This window comes from Thalassophryne amazonica, chromosome 2, assembly GCF_902500255.1.
Source record: "Thalassophryne amazonica chromosome 2, fThaAma1.1, whole genome shotgun sequence".
NCBI classification, from domain to species: Eukaryota; Metazoa; Chordata; class Actinopteri; order Batrachoidiformes; family Batrachoididae; genus Thalassophryne; species Thalassophryne amazonica.
In genome coordinates, this window is record NC_047104.1 from 18,619,017 (window position 1) to 18,641,838 (window position 22,822).

At 46.2% G+C, this 22,822-nt stretch overlaps 1 protein-coding gene across 1 annotated transcript in view; it reads right to left on the reverse strand.

Moving 5' to 3' along the window:
- lrrk1 (leucine-rich repeat kinase 1) overlaps nt 1-22,822 on the reverse strand; it is a 387,270-nt gene that overhangs the window by 216,284 nt on the left and 148,164 nt on the right. Inside the window, 5 exon segments of the mRNA XM_034162532.1 lie at nt 10,345-10,442; nt 10,522-10,700; nt 11,496-11,655; nt 12,414-12,531; nt 21,321-21,493. Coding sequence (XP_034018423.1) covers nt 10,345-10,442; nt 10,522-10,700; nt 11,496-11,655; nt 12,414-12,531; nt 21,321-21,493 — 728 coding nt within the window.

Genomic DNA, 22,822 nt, shown 5'->3' on the forward strand with positions numbered 1-22,822 from the left:
AAAAATAACACGGTTCCATTTGTAATATCAACTATTTGCTTCCTCTCTTGTAGTAACAGGTACAGATCAAGAAGCCTGTTGATGGTGAAGGTTTTGTGTACTAATGTCTGTGTACACAGATGTCTGTGAAATTTAGGTCCGTTTTAATGTTCCATGCTAACAATGTTTGTTGGGAAAGCGTAGGTACACGGACCCACAACAGGGGGCGCAAATGAACGGACAATGGAGTAGGTCAAATAACAACACTTTACTGTTGTGAATGTGCACAACAAATACAACAGATTACAACAATAGACAAGAGTCAATTCACAAAGGTGTCGTGTGGGCAGGCTCGAAGATAGGAGACGCCTGTCCAAAGCAGAACCGGAACCACACGATTTCCTCCGCCACCAGACCCCGGGAATACTGGAGCCGCCAAGTCCCGAACTCCCAGGTGGCCACTGCCTCCGCGTGTCGGACCTGGTACTGCTGGCGAGGAACAAAAAACAATTAAATGTGGGCGCGTTTGCACCCAGCAATCCGCACGGCAGGAAAGCTACCTCCACCTCTCGTTGGAAAAAAAGTCTGCTATCACTCACAAAAATCACAAAAGGTTACTGTCAAGCAGTCAGCTGAGAATATTACCTTCCAGGTAGAACGATATCTCGGCAAAGAGGTGGAGATGACGTCTTGCTGATATACCGATGCTGATCAGATGAGTGGTGACAGCTGTCATAGGTGATGAGTGTCAGCTGTCACCCCGGCTGCTCCTGTGAGGCGGCAGCGCCCTCTGGTGCCTGGAGCCCGCACTCCAGGCAGGGTGCCCTCTGGTGGTGGTGGGCCAGCAGTACCTCCTCTTCAGCGGCCCACACAGCAGGACCCCCCCCTCAACGGGCACCTCCTGGCGTCCGACCAGGCTTGTCCGGGTGGCGGCGGTAGAAATCGGCCAGGAGGGCCGGGTCCAGGATGAAGCTTCTCTTCACCCAGGAGCGTTCTTCAGGTCCGTGCCCCTCCCAGTCCACCAAATACTGGAAGCCCCGGCCCATCCTACGGACATCTAAGAGCCGGCGCACAGTCCAAGCCGGCTCGCCATCGATGATCCGGGCAGGAGGTGATGCCGGACCGGGAGTACAGAGGGGTGAGGTGTGATGGGGCTTGATCCGGGACACGTGGAAAATGGGATGGATCCGCAGTGAGGCCGGAAGCTGAAGCCTCACTGTGGCTGGACTGAGTACCTTAATGATCTTAAACGGACCGATATACCGGTCCTGCAGTTTAGGGGAGTCCACTTGAAGGGGAAAGTCCTTAGTAGACAACCACACTGCCTGCCCTGGCCGGTACGTAGGAGCCGGGGTCCGCCGACGGTCTGCATGGGCCTTCAACCTCATCCGGGCCCTCAGCAAGGCAGAACGGGCGGCACGTAACACCCGAGGGCACTTCCGTAGGTGGGCCTGGACCGAGGGCACACCGACCTCTCCCTCAACCACCGGAAACAAAGGAGGTTGGTACCCCAGACACACCTCGAAAGGGGAAAGGCCGGTGGCTGATGACACCTGGCTGTTATGGGCATACTCGATCCAGGCCAGATGGGTACTCCATGCCGCCGGGTGCGTGGCTGTCACGCAACGCAGGGCCTGCTCCACCTCCTGATTGGCCCGTTCTGCTTGCCCGTTGGTCTGGGGATGATACCCGGATGAGAGACTCACCGTGGCCCCCAGTTCCCGGCAGAAGCTCCTCCAGAATTGCGAGGAGCACTGGGGACCGCGATCGGAGACAATGTCTGTTGGGATCCCATGCAGCTGGACGACGTGGTGGACCAGGAGGTCCGCTGTCTCCTGGGCCGTCGGGAGCTTCGGGAGGGCCACGAATTGGGCCGCCTTGGAGAATCGGTCCACTATCGTGAGGATGGTGGTGGGACGGCGGGAGGCTCGTGACAAAATCCAGGCCGATGTGGGACCAGGGGCGATGGGGCACGGGCAGCGGCTGGAGCAGTCCAGAAGCCCTGCGATGATCAGCCTTGCCCCTGGCGCAGGTGGTGCAGGCCTGGATATAATCCCGGACGTCGGCCTCTAGGGACGCCCACCAGAAGCGCTGCCGGACAACTGCCACGGTTCTTCGCACCCCTGGATGACAGGAGAGCTTAGAGCCGTGACAGAAGTCCAGGACTGCAGCCCTAGCTTCTGGTGGGACGTAGAGTCTGTTCTTCGGCCCAGTTCCGGGGTCCGGGCTTCATGCCAGGGCCTCCCGGACGGTTCTCTCTACGTCCCAGGTAAGGGTGGCCACGATAGTGGACTCCGGGATGATGGGTTCCGGTGGATCCGACAACTCCGCTTTGACTTCTTCTTCATGTACCCGGGACAAGGCATCCGATCTCTGGTTTTTGGTCCCGGGACGGTAGGTGATCCGGAAGTCAAAACGGCCGAAGAACAGTGACCAGCGGGCTTGCCTGGGGTTCAGCCGCTTGGCGGTCCTGATATACTCCAGGTTCCGGTGGTCGGTGAAAACCGTGAATGGCACGGACGTTCCCTCCAACAGATGTCTCCACTCTTCAAGAGCCTCTTTCACCGCAAGGAGTTCTCGATTGCCGACGTCATAGTTCCGTTCGGCCGGGGTCAACCTGCGGGAAAAATAGGCACACGGGTGAAGGACCTTATCGGTCTTCCCGCTCTGGGAAAGCACAGCTCCTATCCCTGAGTCCGAGGCGTCCACTTCAACCACTAACTGGCGACTAGGATCGGGCTGCACCAGAACGGGTGCAGACGAGAAGCGCCGTTTCAACTCCTTGAACGCGGCATCGCAACGATCCGACCAGGTGAAGGGGACTTTTGGTGAGGTCAGGGCTGTCAGGGGGGCTAACTACCTGACTGTAGCCCTTAATGAACCTCCTGTAAAAATTAGCAAAGCCGAGGAACTGTTGCAGCTTCCTACGGCTGGTGGGTTGGGGCCAGTCTCTCACAGCCGCGACCTTGGCCGGATCAGGAGCGACGGAGTTAGGGGAGATGATAAACCCCAGGAAGGACAAAGAAGTGCGGTGAAACTCGCACTTCTCGCCCTTCACAAACAGCCGGTTCTCTAATAACCGCTGCAGGACCTGACGTACATGCCGGACATGGGTCTCAGGATCCGGAGAAAAGATGAGTATGTCATCCAGATATACGAAGACGAATCGGTGCAGGAAATCCCGCAAGACATCATTAACCAATGCTTGGAACGTCGCGGGGGCGTTTGTAAGACCGAACGGCATGACCAGGTACTCAAAGTGACCTAACGGGGTGTTAAATGCCGTCTTCCACTCGTCTCCCTTCTGGATCCGAACCAGGTGATACGCATTCCTGAGATCGAGCTTGGTGAACATTTGGGCTCCATGCAGGGGCGTGAACACTGAATCCAACAAGGGCAATGGGTATCGGTTACGAACCGTGATTTCGTTCAGCCCCCTGTAATCAATGCATGGACGTAGTCCGCCATCCTTTTTCCCCACAAAAAAGAAACCTGCACCCATCGGGGAAGTGGAATTCCGGATCAACCCGGCAGCTAAAGAGTCCCGGATGTAGGTCTCCATTGATTCGCGCTCAGGTCGTGAGAGGTTGTACAGCCTGCTGGACGGGAACTCAACGCCTGGAACCAAATCAATGGCACAATCGTACGGACGGTGGGGGGGAAGGGTGAGCGCCAGATCCTTACTGAACACTTCCACAAGGTCATGGTACTCCACCGGCACCGTCCCTAGATTGGGCGGGACTCTGACCTCCTCCTTAGCCTGGGAACCGGGAGGAACCGAGGAACCTAAGCATACCCGATGGCAGGTCTCGCTCCACTGCACCACTACCCCGGACGGCCAATCGATCCGGGGATTGTGTTTTAACATCCAGGGGAACCCTAAAATCACACGGGAGGTAGCAGGAGTCACAAAAAACTCGATCTCCTCCCGGTGATTTCCTGACACCACCAGAGTCACTGGTAGTGTCTTATGTGTGATTGGAGGGAGTAGGGAGCCATCTAGTGCCCGCACCTGCACAGGCGAGGTAAGCGCCACCAGAGGGAGCCCTATCTTCCTGGCCCATCTGCTGTCCAACAGATTCCCTTCAGAGCCCGTGTCCACCAGTGCTGGGGCCTTCAGGGTTAAATCCTCATAAAGGATTGTAACTGGGAGTCGTGTGGCAATGTGGGTGTGTCCCACGTGAATGTTTTGGTCCACCCCTAACCCAGTTTCTAGGGGCGGGCGTTGGTGTTTAACCGCTCGGGGCAGTCTCTTACCTGATGCTCTATCGAGCCACAAACAAAACACGCTCCGCGGGCCAGCCTCCTCTGTCTATCTGGTGCCCTAAATGTGGCCCTGCTCGTGTCCATAGCTTCGTCAGCAGGGGGAGCTGTAACCACACGGAGCGTAGGGGCCGTGGAGCGTGGGGAGGGCGGAACGCGGTCGGAACCGGAAGGGAGAGGGACGGCGCGTGCCCGGCCACGCCCTTCGTCTCGTTCCCGACGGCGTTCTTCTAACCGATTGTCTAATCGTATAACGAGATCAATAAGCCCATCTAAATCCCGCGATTCGTCCTTAGCCACCAGGTGCTCCTTTAGGACCAATGACAGTCCGTTTACAAAGGCGGCGCGGAGGGCAGTGCTATTCCAGCCGGACCTCGCAGCCGCGATGCGGAAGTCGACTGCATAGGCAGCTGCGCTCCGGCGCCCCTGTCTCATTGACAGCAGCACGGCTGAAGCGGTCTCTCCTCTATTTGGGTGATCGAACACTGTTCTGAACTCCCTCACAAACCCATCATATGTCTGAAGGAGCCGTGAATTCTGCTCCCAGAGCGCTGTAGCCCAAGCGCGTGCCTCAACGCGAAGCAGGTTTATTACATAAGCTATCTTGCTGGCATCAGTTGCGTACATGACAGGACGTTGTGCGAAGACGAGCGAACACTGCATAAGGAAGTCCGCGCACGTCTCCACACAACCTCCGTACGGCTCTGGAGGGCTTATGTATGCTTCCGGGGAAGGTGGGAGGGGTCGTTGAACGACCTGTGGAACGTCACTATTGCGCACAGGGTCGACAGGAGGGAGAGCCGCAGCAGCGCCCTGAGGGCGCGCTTCCACCTGCGCGGCGAGAGCCTCCACCCTGCGGTTAAGGAGGACGTTCTGCTCGGTCATTAAATCCAACCGAGCCGTGAAAGCGGTGAGGATCCGCTGCAACTCACCGATCATTCCTCCTGCGGACGCCTGTGCGCCCTGTTCTTCCATTGGCCGTTCAACAGCCGGTTGACGCCCCTCGGGATCCATGACGGTGGCCGAGATATCCTGTTGGGAAAGTGTAGGTACACGGACCCACAACAGGGGGCGCAAATGAACGGACAATGGAGTAGGTCAAATAACAACACTTTACTGTTGTGAATGTGCACAACAAATACAACAGATTACAACAATAGACAAGAGTCAATTCACAAAGGTGTCGTGTGGGCAGGCTCGAAGATAGGAGACGCCTGTCCAAAGCAGAACCGGAACCACACGATTTCCTCCGCCACCAGACCCCGGGAATACTGGAGCCGCCAAGTCCCGAACTCCCAGGTGGCCACTGCCTCCGCGTGTCGGACCTGGTACTGCTGGCGAGGAACAAAAAACAATTAAATGTGGGCGCGTTTGCACCCAGCAATCCGCACGGCAGGAAAGCTACCTCCACCTCTCGTTGGAAAAAAGGTCTGCTATCACTCACAAAAATCAACGATATCTCGGCAAAGAGGTGGAGATGACGTCTTGCTGATATACCGATGCTGATCAGATGAGTGGTGACAGCTGTCATAGGTGATGAGTGTCAGCTGTCACCCCGGCTGCTCCTGTGAGGCGGCAGCGCCCTCTGGTGCCTGGAGCCCGCACTCCAGGCAGGGTGCCCTCTGGTGGTGGTGGGCCAGCAGTACCTCCTCTTCAGCGGTCCACACAACAATGTTGGTGCATTTAGCAGTTATCCGTAGCTTGATTCATTAGGTCCAGTTAATTCTTAAGTACTGAGAAAATAAGAGAGTCATAACTTTTAATAACTATACCAAAGTAAACCATTACAAGAACCACTGTCCAGTCCCCAAAAATATGACTTAATTAATTTAATTAGCTTAATGCACCAAATCACAGCAAAAGCCGTCTCAAGGCGCCTTACATAAAACAAGTCAAAATAAAATTGAATAAATAATTAAAAATGAATAAAAAAAATTCAAATACATAAATAAAAACAGAAGTAAAAGAATAAAACAAATAAAAATAAAAACTCTCCATAAGAAAGAGAATAAAAATAGGTTTTGAGTCTTGACTTAAAAATGTCCACGGACTCAGACTGCCTCACGGTCGCAGGAAGACTGTTCCACAGGGTGGGTGCACGATACGAAAAGGCTCTTTGACCTGCTGACTTCTTCTTCACCCTGGGAACACAGAGAAGTCCCGCATCCTGCGACTGCAAAGCCTGGGCCGGCACATAGAGTTCCACCAGATCACCCATATAACATGGCGCCAGTCCATGAACAACCTTATAAGTCAATAACAAAACCTTAAAATCTGCTCTCACAGAGACAGTGAGCCAGTGCAAAGATGCCAAAATGGGTGTGACTTTGGGTTCAGGTATATAGGTGGTTATTGGTAGTCTGCTCCCAGACTACCAATAACCAGCAAAAATCTATTTAAGCATAAAAATTCAAAAAGAAAAAATAATATAGCACCTTCAACTGCACCACAGACTAAAACAGTTAAATGTGGTCTATTAAACATTAGGTCTCTCTCTTCTAAGTCCCTGTTGGTAAATGATATAATAATTGATCAACATATTGATTTATTCTGCCTTACAGAAACCTGGTTACAGCAGGATGAATATGTTAGTTTAAATGAGTCAACACCCCCGAGTCACACTAACTGTCAGAATGCTCGTAGCACGGGCCGGGGCGGAGGATTAGCAGCAATCTTCCATTCCAGCTTATTAATTAATCAAAAACCCAGACAGAGCTTTAATTCATTTGAAAGCTTGACTCTTAGTCTTGTCCATCCAAATTGGAAGTCCCAAAAACCAGTTTTATTTGTTATTATCTATCGTCCACCTGGTCGTTACTGTGAGTTTCTCTGTGAATTTTCAGACCTTTTGTCTGACTTAGTGCTTAGCTCAGATAAGATAATTATAGTGGGCGATTTTAACATCCACACAGATGCTGAGAATGACAGCCTCAACACTGCATTTAATCTATTATTAGACTCTATTGGCTTTGCTCAAAAAGTAAATGAGTCCACCCACCACTTTAATCATATCTTAGATCTTGTTCTGACTTATGGTATGGAAATAGAAGACTTAACAGTATTCCCTGAAAACTCCCTTCTGTCTGATCATTTCTTAATAACATTTACATTTACTCTGATGGACTACCCAGCAGTGGGGAATAAGTTTCATTACACTAGAAGTCTTTCAGAAAGCGCTGTAACTAGGTTTAAGGATATGATTCCTTCTTTATGTTCTCTAATGCCATATACCAACACAGTGCAGAGTAGCTACATAAACTCTGTAAGTGAGATAGAGTATCTCATCAATAGTTTTACATCCTCATTGAAGACAACTTTGGATGCTGTAGCTCCTCTAAAAAAGAGAGCTTTAAATCAGAAGTGCCTGACTCCGTGGTATAACTCACAAACTCGTAGCTTAAAGCAGATAACCCGTAAGTTGGAGAGGAAATGGCGTCTCACTAATTTAGAAGATCTTCACTTAGCCTGGAAAAAGAGTCTGTTGCTCTATAAAAAAGCCCTCCGTAAAGCTAGGACATCTTTCTACTCATCACTAATTGAAGAAAATAAGAACAATCCCAGGTTTCTTTTCAGCACTGTAGCCAGGCTGACAAAGAGTCAGAGTTCTATTGAGCTCAGTATTCCATTAACTTTAACTAGTAATGACTTCATGACTTTCTTTGCTAACAAAATTTTAACTATTAGAGAAAAAATTACTCATAACCATCCCAAAGACGTATCGTTATCTTTGGCTGCTTTCAGTGATGCCGGTATTTGGTTAGACTCTTTCTCTCCGATTGTTCTGTCTGAGGTATTTTCATTAGTTACTTCATCCAAACCATCAACATGTTTATTAGACCCCATTCCTACCAGGCTGCTCAAGGAAGCCCTACCATTATTTAATGCTTCGATCTTAAATATGATCAATCTATCTTTGTTAGTTGGCTATGTACCACAGGCTTTTAAGGTGGCAGTAATTAAACCATTACTTAAAAAGCCATCACTTGACCCAGCTATCTTAGCTAATTATAGGCCAATCTCCAACCTTCCTTTTCTCTCAAAAATTCTTGAAAGGGTAGTTGTAAAACAGCTAACTGATCATCTGCAGAGGAATGGTCTATTTGAAGAGTTTCAGTCAGGTTTTAGAATTCATCATAGTACAGAAACAGCATTAGTGAAGGTTACAAATGATCTTCTTATGGCCTCGGACAGTGGACTCATCTCTGTGCTTGTTCTGTTAGACCTCAGTGCTGCTTTTGATACTGTTGACCATAAAATTTTATTACAGAGATTAGAGCATGCCATAGGTATTAAAGGCACTGCGCTGCGGTGGTTTGAATCATATTTGTCTAGTAGATTACAATTTGTTCATGTAAATGGGGAATCTTCTTCACAGACTAAAGTTAATTATGGAGTTCCACAAGGTTCTGTGCTAGGACCAATTTTATTCACTTTATACATGCTTCCCTTAGGCAGTATTATTAGACGGTATTGCTTAAATTTTCATTGTTACGCAGATGATACCCAGCTTTATCTATCCATGAAGCCAGAGGACACACACCAATTAGCTAAACTGCAGGATTGTCTTGCAGACATAAAGACATGGATGACCTCTAATTTCCTGCTTTTAAACTCAGATAAAACTGAAGTTATTGTACTTGGCCCCACAAATCTTAGAAACATGGAGTCTAACCAGATCCTTACTCTGGATGGCATTACCCTGACCTCTAGTAATACTGTGAGAAATCTTGGAGTCATTTTTGATCAGGATATGTCATTTAAAGCATATATTAAACAAATATGTAGGACTGCTTTTTTGCATTTACGCAATATCTCTAAAATCAGAAAGGTCTTGTCTCAGAGTGATGCTGAAAAACTAATTCATGCATTTATTTCCTCTAGGCTGGACTATTGTAATTCATTATTATCAGGTTGTCCTAAAAGTTCCCTAAAAAGCCTTCAGTTAATTCAAAATGCTGCAGCTAGAGTACTGACGGGGACTAGAAGGAGAGAGCATATATCACCCATATTGGCCTCTCTTCATTGGCTTCCTGTTAATTCTAGAATAGAATTTAAAATTCTTCTTCTTACTTATAAGGTTTTGAATAATCAGGTCCCATCTTATCTTAGGGACCTCGTAGTACCATATCACCCCAATAGAGCGCTTCGCTCTCAGACTGCAGGCTTACTTGTAGTTTCTAGGGTTTGTAAGAGTAGAATGGGAGGCAGAGCCTTCAGCTTTCAGGCTCCTCTCCTGTGGAACCAGCTCCCAATTCAGATCAGGGAGACAGACACCTTCTCTACTTTTAAGATTAGGCTTAAAACTTTCCTTTTTGCTAAAGCTTATAGTTAGGGCTGGATCAGGTGACCCTGAACCATCCCTTAGTTATGCTGCTATAGACGTAGACTGCTGGGGGGTTCCCATGATGCACTGTTTCTTTCTCTTTTGCTCTGTATGCACCACTCTGCATTTAATCATTAGTGATCGATCTCTGCTCCCCTCCACAGCATGTCTTTTTCCTGGTTCTCTCCCTCAGCCCCAACCAGTCCCTGCAGAAGACTGCCCCTCCCTGAGCCTGGTTCTGCTGGAGGTTTCTTCCTGTTAAAAGGGAGTTTTTCCTTCCCACTGTAGCCAAGTGCTTGCTCACAGGGGGTCGTTTCGACCGTTGGGGTTTTACATAATTATTGTATGGCCTTGCCTTACAATATAAAGCGCCTTGGGGCAACTGTTTGTTGTGATTTGGCGCTATATAAAAAAATTGATTGATTGATTGAAGTTAGCCTGTTAGCTTAGCTTGACAGTAACTCAAAGATGGGGGCGTGGTCAAACATTATTTTTCCCATTCAGGTCATGCACAATGTCGCCTGCTCTCCAGCTCTTTATCTTGACTGGTTGGGACGCAGGCAGAGTAAACACTACCAACATGGCAAGAAAATATTTTGGCTTCATATCGACTTTTCCGGGTCTCGACAGAAAACCTGTAGGTGGCATCATGCAGGGTTAGTCCAGAATATATCCTATATTCAGTCTAAAGTATTTAGTGCAGGTTGGTAAATTCCACACTTTGCGTAGAAATGCTCAAACACAGTTTAATCAGAGCACTGGGCTTTTTTTTTTTTTACCTGTTGTTAGCCACAGGCAGAGCAATCTCAAACTTGGCGAGAAACTGGAAATACTGTTCCTCGATCTGCTGGGTGAAGCCCGTTCCGACCAGCAACATCTGTATGACAGACAGGCATAATCCATAAGACACAATAAGATGTCCAAGTGGAAGACGTGAACATGCAGCGCTCCCTCACCCTGAGATCCTCAGCACGGATGACTCCGTTAATCACCACAGAGCGAGAAGACTTGAGGTGAATGATCCTCTGCAGGCACTCCGACAGCCACACAGGACATAGGAAGTAGAGCGTACAGAGTCCGTGGCTGGTGTCCGGGAAGTGTAGCATGGTCCCGGTCTCAATCAGGAAGGTGATGGCTGTAAAAGACAATGTGAAGAAAACCAGTGGCTGAACAAAGCCCATTCCAAAGACACACCAACCAAGAACCAGCAGAGGTCCAGAGATGAAGTCTCCTTCCCATAAACATAAATACAGGGAAAACGCAACATTTTAGCTGTTTTTACCAGGAACCAAACATATATACATAAATGCACAAAAAATAATAGTAAATAAAATAAAAGGGGGGGGGGGGGGTGACATCAATAACATTTGTATCAAAAATCAGGATAAGACAGCCTGGGTGAGGATCTGGAATCTCTATCTGCGTGGACTGAGTGAACCACTGAACACATCCTCCTGAGTCTGTCATCATTATGCACTGCAGTATTTGCATCAAGTAAAATCTTTGTCTTATTTAACACTGCATGCTAACAGTGTTAGCACATTTAGCAGCTTGATCCATTAGGTCCAATTAACTCAAGATTCCTGAGAAAATAAGTGACTCATTTTTTAATGCCTACACCAAAGCAAAACGTTATAAGGTCAGAACCCTACGGACTGAAACAAATCAAATGAACTGTGGTTCAGTTAAGCAGTCAAGTATGGAGGAGAAACTCCTAGACACAGTGTCGGGTTTCCTGTCCTTTATCATTTATCATTACACACTGTGCACAGTAACGCCAATTAACCACGAGCTGGCCACACTGTGGGAACGGCCATCAAGCAACAAACGCCAACTACTTGTCACCCTTATTCATAGCTTATGTGAGCACAGAGTTTAAGCTGCCGAGTATGAACAAAATCAGGAGCCAGGCTGGTGTAAGCTGCATTACCAGTCTGCAGGTCTTCGTAGTCCCTGATGTCACTTTCTGGGTTGTCTTCCAGGAGCTGGTTGAGCTGGCTGTCGGTCAGGTATTGGACTTCACCCTCAGCGCTCCTCCTCCGCTTCTCATTTATCACTGCATCCTGAAGAGCAAAGTAGCTCCTGGGAATCTAACCGATGCAAAGAAACAGAATCAGCAGAAAATCATAACCATGTTTGTACTCTACATATGATGCAGAACTTTTACTTTGTTGCTTGTCAGTTTCCTGCTACACACTGCTGTCCACTTGGTGGCAATAATGCACCAACAGGTTTTTCAACCACCATTGAAGTTATAAAATGAACAAGGAGAGGCTAACATCATGCTAACATAGCAATGATAACTTTTGCAATACCAATACCTGTTTGCTGTCGTATTTCGATGATAAACATGCTTGGACTCATGGAGAACTGCACTGGATACTGTAACTTTTGTCGATGGGACTTCAGTCAACATTCTCACAGTGACTTCATGTTCAATGCAGCAGCTGTAAGTATGTCAAAATACACTACCCGGACACTTAGCTTAGCCAGCATGACACCATGTCTCTGGGTTTATCAACATGCCCAAAAACTCCACGATGGAATACAAAAGCACTGATACCGGGTTGGGGAGACGCAAACCTAACGGTACCATCGTAACCAGACTTCCTACTGGCTGAATTCTGTGGTGGCCATGGCAACATTCAACACAAAAACAAAGACTCAACCGCAAATAATGTGAAATTCTGATGTATTTTAAAGGTGTTCTGGGTAAAACACCATTTGCACAACCAGCTCTAGAAATATGTGGAAAACTTTCAATTCTGAAGAAAAATAACGTCACTAAAACCATACTAAACACAGATTCCTGAACACAAAGGTCCATCATCATATGTGTTGGACTCACCAGTCTCCCCAGTAACTTGCTGCCACAGCCGCGGCTGTTGTCTTTCATGGAGACGGCCAACTTGTAGATGAACTCCTTCAGCCCGTCCAAACCTTCCAGTGTCCGACATGACACTTCACTGAACACGAACAAACATGGACACTGAGACAATGACACACGAGGGCGTGCATGTGTGTGTGCGTATATATACACACACACACACACACATATATATACACGAGGGTAGGCTGAAAAGTTCTGAGGCTCACTATAATGCAGTTAATACATTACTCCTTCATGGGGAGCCTTAGAACTTTTCAGCCTACCCTCGTGTATACATATATATATATATATATATACATATATATATATATATATACATATATATATATATATATATATATATATATATGTGCGTGTGTGTGTGTGTGTGCGCGCGCGTGTGTGTATAGTGGTATATGGTTGTCTGGATCAGAAATTTCAGTTAATTACGAGATACAATTAGATATAAATAAAAAAGATTAAAAAAAATATAAATACAATTTCTCGGATAGTCACATGACTGAAAAGCCACCGAAAGCTGTCTGAATCTTCCAAATGGTGGAAGAGGTGAGCATGTCACAACATGTCCTGTGAGACTTCAACACTGTGGCGCTTTTGTTCCGCCATCAGCTTCGTGCCGAAGCCATCGGCATGAATTTCGCTGCAACTCTTTTCATGGCAAAATTGTTGGGAAAGTGTCGGTACACGGACCCACAACAGGGGGCGCAAAGGAACGGACAATGGAGTAGGTCAAATAACAACACTTTACTGTTGTGAATGTGCACAACAAATACAACAGATTACAACAATAGATCAGAATCAATTCACAAAGGTGTTGTGTGGGCAGGCTCGAAGATAGGAGACACCTGTCCAAAGCAGAACCGGAACCACACGATATCCTCCGCCACCAGACCCCGGGAATACTGGAGCCGCCAAGTCCCGAACTCCCAGGTGGCCACTGCCTCCGCGTGTCGGACCTGGTACTGCTGGCGAGGAACAAAAACACAATTAAAGGTGGGCGCGTTTGCACCCAGTAATCCGCACGGCAGGAAAGCTACCTCCACCTCTCGTTGGAAAAAAGGTCTGTTATCACTCACAAAAATCACAAAAGGTTACTGTCAAGCAGTCAGCTGAGAATATTACCTTCCAGGTAGAACGATATCTCGGCAAAGAGGTGGAGACGTCGTCCTGCTGATGTACCCCTGCTGATTGGTAACAGCTGTTGCAGGTGATGCGTGACAGCTGTCACCCTAGCTGCTCCTGTAAGGCGGCTGCGCCCTCTGGTGCCTGGAGCCCGCACTCCAGGCAGGGCGCCCTCTGGTGGTGGGCCAGCAGTACCTCCTCTTCTGGCGGCCCACACAACAAAAATCTTCTGTCACAGTGGAATGTGCCGAAAAAGTGCTGATGTCCACCTCTTCCGCAATTTCTCGGATAGTCACACGACAGTCCCACATCATCACAGCGTGATCCGATAATTTCCTCATGATGATGGCCGCCCGGAGCGCGGTGCACTGTCCACCGTTGTGTGGTCATCTTTAAACCGGTTGTACCACTCCTTAATCTGTGTGATGCCCATAGCATCATCACCGAAAGCCGTCTGAATAATCCGAATGGTTTCCACCTGGCTGTCGCCCAGTTTCTGGCAAAATTTGATGCAGTCGCGCTGCTCCAGTCGTTCCGCCATTTCCTTGCAAAGAAAAAATGACGAGAGACTACACCCATCCTCACACAAAGGCTGCTTACAAGCAAATGACGCAATCAACAAGTGTGAAAAAATTCACGCATGCACATGAAGGTTCAAGGTTGGCTCATGCAAGCACACGTCATTCAAATCCATCAGGTTTTTGAAAAAAATAAAAAGGTCCAATACTTTTCTAACAGACCTCGTATGTCTGAAATGGACAAAATCCGCTATACGTATAAAACGGACAAAATCCATTAAATGTATGTAATGGATTATTTACAGTCAGAAGGTGCCAAACGATCTACAGGGAATCCTAAATCCTGACCTGTCTCAATTAATGACCGGGTCAAAACTTCATCTGAAAGAAGTAAACGTCTGCCTAAAATAAATGCTGGACATTATGTATTTAAAAAGATTACAAAAGATTACAATACGTGGTACCTTAAAATCTTGAAACCTGATTCATGCTTCTCCTGTTCTGTGGCCATGCAATGACGATGAAGTGCACACATTACCCTATAAAGTTCTCTGTCGCATCTTTATGCAATTTGCCGCAGGAACAGTGGCTTTTTCAACGAGCTCCAAACACCATGGTACGTACAATTTGGTCCAAGAATTGAGGGTTATTTGAGCATCTTTTCCAACTCCATGTTGTTAAGTTGGTCATATTTGCAGACTTTTGCCAAACATATTTGATCCATGATCAAAATGTAATCTGCGGGACACTGCAAAAGTGAAAACATAAAAGTGACAAATCACAGCCCTTTGCCATCTCAGTCATTTAGCAGGTGCACATCAGGCTCCGGAGAGGGTTCGCAGCCACACAGTGGGCTGTGATCTAAAGCTCTTTAGTTCATCATACCCATGGTTATGTCTGAAACTTAACACCATATTACAGTGCAGGCAACAAGCACAAAATTATGTTAATAATCACCAGTCATAAATTACACCCTGCTATGTTTAGGTCCCATGCCTGAGCACAGTTTGAAAAAATAAATGGCTGGTCTTTTAATTAAGGAAATACGGTAACCACTTTCCTCAAATTGGCGAGTGTCAGTGCTGAACTTCATTTTGTACCTCTGTTGCGACTGGGCTCTGTGAGCAGTCTGGACATGCACATGTGAAGGGTTTTAAATGGAAATACGAGGGCTGTCAATAAAGTAACGGTCCTTTTTATTTTTTTCAAAAACTATATGGATTTCATTCATATGTTTTTACATCAGACATGCTTGAACCCTCGTGCGCATGCGTGAGTTTTTCCATGCCTGTCGCTGACGTCATTCGCCTGTGAGCACTCCTTGTGGGAGGAGTCATCCAGCCCCTCGTCGGAATTCCTTTGTCTGAGAAGTTGCTGAGAGACTGGTGCGTTGTTTGATCAAAATTTTTTCTAAACCTGTGAGACACATCGAAGTGGACACGGTTCGAAAAATTAAGCTGGTTTTCAGTGAAAATTTTAACGGCTGATGAGAGATTTTGAGGTGATTCTGTCGCTTTAAGGACTTTTCACGGTGTGAGACGTCGCTCAGCGCTCTCAGGCGGCGTCATCAGCCTGTTCAAGCTGAAAACCTCCACATTTCAGGCTCTATTGATCCAGGACGTCGTGAGAGAACAGAGAAGTTTCAGAAGAAGTCAGTTTCAGCATTTTATCCGGATATTCCACTGTTAAAGGAGATTTTTTTTAATGAAAGACGTGCGGACGGGTCCGCACATCGGGACACAGCCGACGCGGTGCGGCGGCATAGGAAAAACACCTCCGTGTTGATAACCATTTGTAAAATCCAGGCGGCTTTTGATGGCTTTCAGTGGAGTGAGTATATGAGAAATTGTTTAACAGGCAGGACATGTTCCAACTTGTCCTTAAGGCTTTCAACAGAGGTGTTTTTCCTGTGGCGGAGCATCGCGGCGGCTGCGTCCCGACGCGCGGACCCGTCCGCACGTCTTTCATTAAAAAAATCTCCTTTAACAGTGGAATATCCGGATAAAATGCTGAAACCGACTTCTTCTGAAACTTCTCTGTTCTCTCACGACATCCTGGATCAATAGAGCCTGAAATGTGGAGGTTTTCAGCTTGAACAGGCTGTTGACGCCGCCTGAGAGCGCTGCGCGACGTCTTGCACCGTGAAAAGTCCTTAAAGCGACAGTCTCACCTCAAAATCTCTCATCAGACGTTAAAATTTTCACTGAAAACCAGCTTAATTTTTCGAACCGTGTCCACTTCGATGTGTCTCACAGGTTTAGAAAAAATTTTGATCAAACAACACACCAGTCTCTCAGCAACTTCTCAGACAAAGGAATTCCGACGAGGGGCTGGACGACTCCTCCCACAAGGAGTGCTCACAGGCGAATGACGTCACCGACAGGCGTGGAAAAACTTACGCATGCGCACGAGGGTTCAAGCATGTCTGACGTAAAAACATATGAATGAAATCCATATAGTTTTTGAAAAAAATAAAAAGGACCGTTACTTTATTGACAGCCCTCGTACATTGCGATCGGACAGGACATTTTGTCAGATGTGAGCGAAAATCCGTTATATAAACTCCAGTATATACGGTGTTTATTACATGGAAAACCATACAAAAGCATTGGGACTTTTGCTTTTGTCCAGTGAGTGTGAATATTTGGCTTACAGTAGTGTTCAGAATAATAGTAGTGCTATGTGATTAAAAAGATTAATCCAGGTTTTGAGTATATTTCTTATTGTTGTTATTATTGTTAAATGGGAAATAAGGTACCAGTAGATTCAGTAGATTCTCACAAATCCAACAAGACCAAGCATTCATGATATGCACACTCTTAAGGCTATGAAATTGGGCTATTAGTAAAAAAAAAAAGTAGAAAAGGGGGTGTTCACAATAATAGTAGCATCTGCTGTTGACGCTACAAACTCAAACCTATTATGTTCAAACTGCTTTTTTAGCAATCCTGTGAATCACTAAACTATTATTTAGTTGTATAACCACAGTTTTTCATGATTTTTTCACATCTGCCAGGCATTAATTTTGTTGGTTTGGAACCAAGATTTTGCTCGTTTACTAGTGTGCTTGGGGTCATTGTCTTGTTGAAACACCCATTTCAAGGGCATGTCCTCTTCAGCATAAGGCAACATGACCTCTGCAAGCATTTTGACATATCCAAACTGATCCATGATACCTGGTATGCGATATATAGGCCCAACACCATAGTAGGAGAAACATGCCCATATCATGATGCTTGCACCACCATGCTTCACTGTCTTCACTGTGAACTGTGGGTTGAATTCAGTTTGTGGGTCGTCTCACAAACTGTCTGCGGCCCATGGACCCAAAAAGAACAGTTTTACTCTCATCAGTCCACAAAATATTCCTACATTTCTATTTAGGCCAGTTGTGTTCTCTGGCAAATTGTAACCTCTTCTGCACGTCTTTTTTTTTTTTTTTTAAACAGAGGGACTTTGTGGGGAATTCTTGTAAATAAATTAGCTTCACACAGGTGTCTTCTAACTGTCAGAGCACTTACAGGTAACTCCAGACTGTCTTTGATCAGTGGGTGAGCCTTTGCCATTCTGGTTATTCTTCTATCCATTTTGATGGTTGTTTTCCATTTTCTTCCACGAGTCTCTGTTTTTTTTTTGTCCATTTTAAAGGATTGGAGATCATTGTACATGAACAGCCTATAATTTTTTGCACCTGCATATAAGTTTTCCCCTCTCCAATCAACTTTTTAATCAAACTACGCTGTTCTTCTGAACAATGTCTTGAACGTCCCATTTTCCTCAGGTTTTCAAAGAGAAAAGCATGTTCAACAGGTGCTGGCTTCATCCTTACATAGGGGACACCTGATTCACACCTGTTTGTTCCACAAAATTGATGAACTCACTGACTGAATGCCACACTACTATTATTGTGAACACCCCCTTTTCTACTTTTTTTTTTTTTACTAATAGCCCAATTTCATAGCCTTAAGAGTGTGCATATCATGAATGCTTGGTCTTGTTGGATTTGTGAGAATCTACTGGTACCTTGTTTCCCATGTAACAATAAGAAATATACTCAAAACCTGGATTAATCTTTTTAGTCACATAGCACTACTATTATTCTGAAAACTACTGTATGTGATGACGGTTTAGGCGAGCTTTACTGTAGTATAATCTCAATCTCTTTCTGAATGTGAAACATTTGTCAACAACGTTTAAAATATGTAATTTAACTCTAAAGCTGAAAATATGAAATGTGTTAGAAATTCTTCGAATCTTGAGTGAATACACATATTCATACGGAGAAACTACTTTCCAAATTAGTTGACCAAAGTCTTCAGGACATAAAAGTAGTGCAATATATGAAAGATTTTAAAACTATGTATATCACAAATAAATAAATAAATAAATAAACTGCTGTACAGTATAGCAGCACCAGCCACTGGGAACTACATAGCAGAGATCTGGAACATTCCAATCCAGCATGTTTGCAAAATAATATCACTTACCTGTCTGCTACTGATGCTAAATAATTTTATTCAATTCTATGTTATTTATATAGCACCAAATCACAACATAGATTTCCCCCAAGTGCTTCTCAAGGGCTAGGGCCACATCAGCAGAACAGGCCTAATAAAGTGACCAGTCCTCAGGCCAACCCAACCAACAGTAAAACAGTTAAAAAATGTAAAAAATTTAAAAGAAAAAAAAAATTGGAACAACAGTGTGCAAACTGAGAACACCAGCAGGAAACTGATGGATTGCCTACTCCGGGTAGGGAATAAGGGCTTGCCCCAAGTGAAGGAGTTCAAGTACCTTGGGGTCTTGTTAACAAGTGATGGAATGATGGAGTGTGAGATTGGCTGGAGAATCAGTGCAGCAGGGGCAGTATTGCATTCGCTCTACCGTACTGTTGTGACAAAAAGGAAGCTGAGCCAAAAGGCGAAGCTTTCGTTCTACTGGTCAATCTTCGTTCCTACTCTCACCTATGGTCATGAAGGTTGGGTCATGACCAAAAGAACTAGATCGCGGGTACAACGGCCAAAATGGGCTTCCTCAGGAGGGTGGTTGGTGTCTCCCTTAGAGATAGTGTGAGAAGTTTGGTCATCTGTGGGGAGCTTGGAGTAGAGTCGCTGCTCCTTCGCGTTGAAAAGAGCCAGCTGAGGTGGTTCGGGCATCTGGTAAGGATGCCTCCGGGGCGCCTCCCTAGGGAGGTGTTCCAGGCATGTCCATCTGGGAGGAGACCCCGAGGAAGACCCAGGACTAGGTGGAATGATTATATCTCCACACTGGCCTGGGAAAGCCTCGGGATCCCCCAGTCAGAGATGAAGTCTGGGAAAGGGAAGTCTGGGGTCCCCTGCTGGAGCTGTTGCCCCCGCAACCCAAACCCGGAAAAGTGGTTGAAGATGAGTGAGTGATGAGTGTGAGTCTTTAATCCAGACTTAAACAAGCACACAGAATCAGACCATTTTATCTCAACTGTCAAGCTGTTTCACAACCAGGGTGCACGATAGCAAAAGGCTCTGTGACCTGCCGACTTCCTTTCTGGATCAATAAAATCCATAGTGATTAAAATGGATGTCAAAAATGATCGTCTAGATGACAGATGGATTCAACAGATTTGAATTTGTCATTTCAGCAAGTGGTTGAATGAAGTCGCTGAGATTCTGTCAATGGTTTGTGAATGGAAATATGACAACATGTACAGGTAGATGCGCTGGCATGTCCATGGATGTCAGGTGGTTAAAAGTCCTGACAAACATATCAGCCAGCAATCATACAGTTCCACAACATGGTGGCAACATACTACGTTGTCTGTGGCAATATGAGTAATTGACATTTCAGCAATGGAAATCTGTAGAGTTGCGGGAAAGGTGCAACAACGTTGCGCAGAATCGTTGTAATACAACGTACCACTGTTGTTGTTGTACTCTGACCTTCATACAACCAATGCAAAGGAATCTGTTTACTGGGATTTTACTGGGAAATATTCAGGGTTTACTCCAATAATACTCATGTATTAAAAGCCATGTTTAGGCACCTTCCATATCATATAAAAAAAAAAAAAAAAAAAAAAAAAAAAAAAAAACATACGACCCACTGGACGCAAACTTGTGCCGTTCAAAAGCTCTGATTGTTAGTCAGAGACTTCACCACTGCACTATGGAGCTGTTCTTTGAAAGCTGTGGGAATCTGCCTCATACCCAGAAGGACATGGAATTATTACAAAAAAAATTAAATCACACACCATATAAAACACCGCATTTGTCAAGCGGGCAATACAAATATGATCCAACTGTTCCTTTGTAAATGACCCATGGTCACAGTCATTAAATGACATGAATGAGAAGCAGTGTGCTCGTCTCATTCATGTCCACATCTGCTGGCGTGTCTCCAACCAGCCACGCGCGCGTCTTGTGGACGGCGCGCCGCAGGACACCACGTCATGTGGAACAGAGCTCACATGGGTGATGTGACAGTGAGACCGCCTATTGTGTGTTCTGATCTGATGGTCCGTTTCAACCTGGGAGCAGCCTGTCTGTGTGCGCACTGTGCGCGTGCTCACTCACTGCAGCACGTCGTCACAGTGATATATGTTTTTATTTATGTCCACTTGATAACAGCAAACAGACATACACACGTCACAGTGGGCAGTTGTTTGTCCATGTCTGTCCAAACAAAGTACATGGTGTCTAGCTGGAATCCACAGATCTCCACAGCCGCTTCAGTGGGAGGACACACCTCCTGTCATCTCAGCTCACACACACCAAAGCCACACTCATGTGGGACTTAGACAATTTCTCTGCGAGTACGACAGTGATTGTCTGCAGTCTGCTGTCGATCCAAGACAGCGACTGGCCACACATTTTCTAAGTGCCATGCAAGCAGTGTTAGATATTCTTGCGTGTCACCTGGAATTTGGCAGGCACCTGCCCCAAGAGGGTGCGATGGATTCGTACAGTGTACACTCTGTCTTCCAGGCGCTTGTGTGTGCAAATAGTTGTAGCAACGGGTGTACAAGGTGTTGGAGGCAGGGACGACATTATACGGTTTGCACACGATTCCTGCGTCATGCGCACTAAGTGTGCACCTCATCCAAACTTCGCACTATGTGTGAAGGGGCTCTAAACCTTCACCAGACTACAGTATTTACATAGTGTGCTTGGGATGTTTTCCAAGTCTCAGTCTTAAAGTTTAAATCAGTGCTTTTTGTTGTAACTAAAGGATGACATGTTGCCTTCCTTACTGGAGGTGTTTCCAGGTGATGTCAGGGTAACCGCTGGCTCGAGCACCAGATGGTGATCGGCACAGAGCCAGGATGTAGGCTTTAAGCGTGGCCAACCTCTCTGTACGGAACTTGGTGTCGATGAGATCCAGATGGGTTCCAACCACCACCACCGCAGAGTTGGGTGCTCGTGCCTGCGGACACAGAGGAACACTGTATTTAAGGATTTAACAGAATAGACAGACAAGCACCACACGGAGACAAAGTAATGTCAGCAAGACATCAGTCATTAAAAAAAAAAAACACACTGGAACGTCAGTGAAGTCTTTGTACAGAGCAGAGCAGGAATCACTGACTCCTTCTCAGCAAAGAAAAGTCAGCCAGCAGGAAAAGGCTTTATGCTCCAAATGAAGCATTAACAGCATGTGAACAGAAATATGACTGCTGTCTTCTGTCAACAGTCCTGAGCAGGAAATAAACAAACAAAAATAACAACATGCACCTAAGTGGACCTAAGATGAGTTATTCAAACTCATGCACACGATATTACTGTTCTAAATACAGTCCACATACACATGATTGCCGTCAAATAAAATCAGCATGTTTTGTTGTTGTCAGAGGCAAGCAGTCTAACCTGAGGCCTGCTCTGGCCCCACTCCCATCAGAACTGTTTATCTGGAGTGAGGTGGGCTTTATACAAAGATAGACAGTTACGGGGTCCATACCTGGAGCTAGTTTGCTGGTCACTCAGCACAGATCATGGAGGTGACCACACTGGGAATAACTGGCATGCAGCTCAGTGCTCACAATGAAACGGAGTGTGCTTTTACATTGTTGGTACGCTACAACAATCAGACTCCGTAATATCTAATTACAAGCAACACCCTTGCACATGTAGAAACCCTAGTCTTTAAACACTAGTCTTTAAAGATGAAATTCCCTAGCAGTGTGGTCCTTGTTCATTCACTTGTATTTTAATATGATTCAACAGTAGAGAGGGTGACAGACATAATGAGGCCTTAGCTAGTACGGCTCATGATATCTTCCTTTTGATATGGTCTCCAGAATGTTTCCGAACACAGGTCTTGCAAAGGTTTCAAAATATTCTGGAGCAGTGGTTAGTTTTCCATTACTAATTACAATACAAAGAATAAATAAATAAAAAGGTTTTGGCATCATCCCCCCAGGCACACATTCGATCCATTATAAATTCCAGTTTTATTTTTCCATTCCACTGAATATCATATTCTTCCTGTGGTTAGTAGTTTCTTATGCTGCGTTCACACCGGGCGGGACACGAGCGACTGCAGCCACAGGTTGCCATGTAATTCCTATGTAATGACGTGTTTTGGCGCCAAACCGCGCAGCGCGACGCGATGGATGCGAGTGAAGCGATTTTGAGCGTTTTGCAGCACAATATTGCGCCGCGTCACGTCGTATTACCCTCCTCCCCAAGTTGAAAAATCTGAACTTTTTCGTCTCTTCGCCCCGCGATAACCAATCAGGGACTGAATATGTAGTGA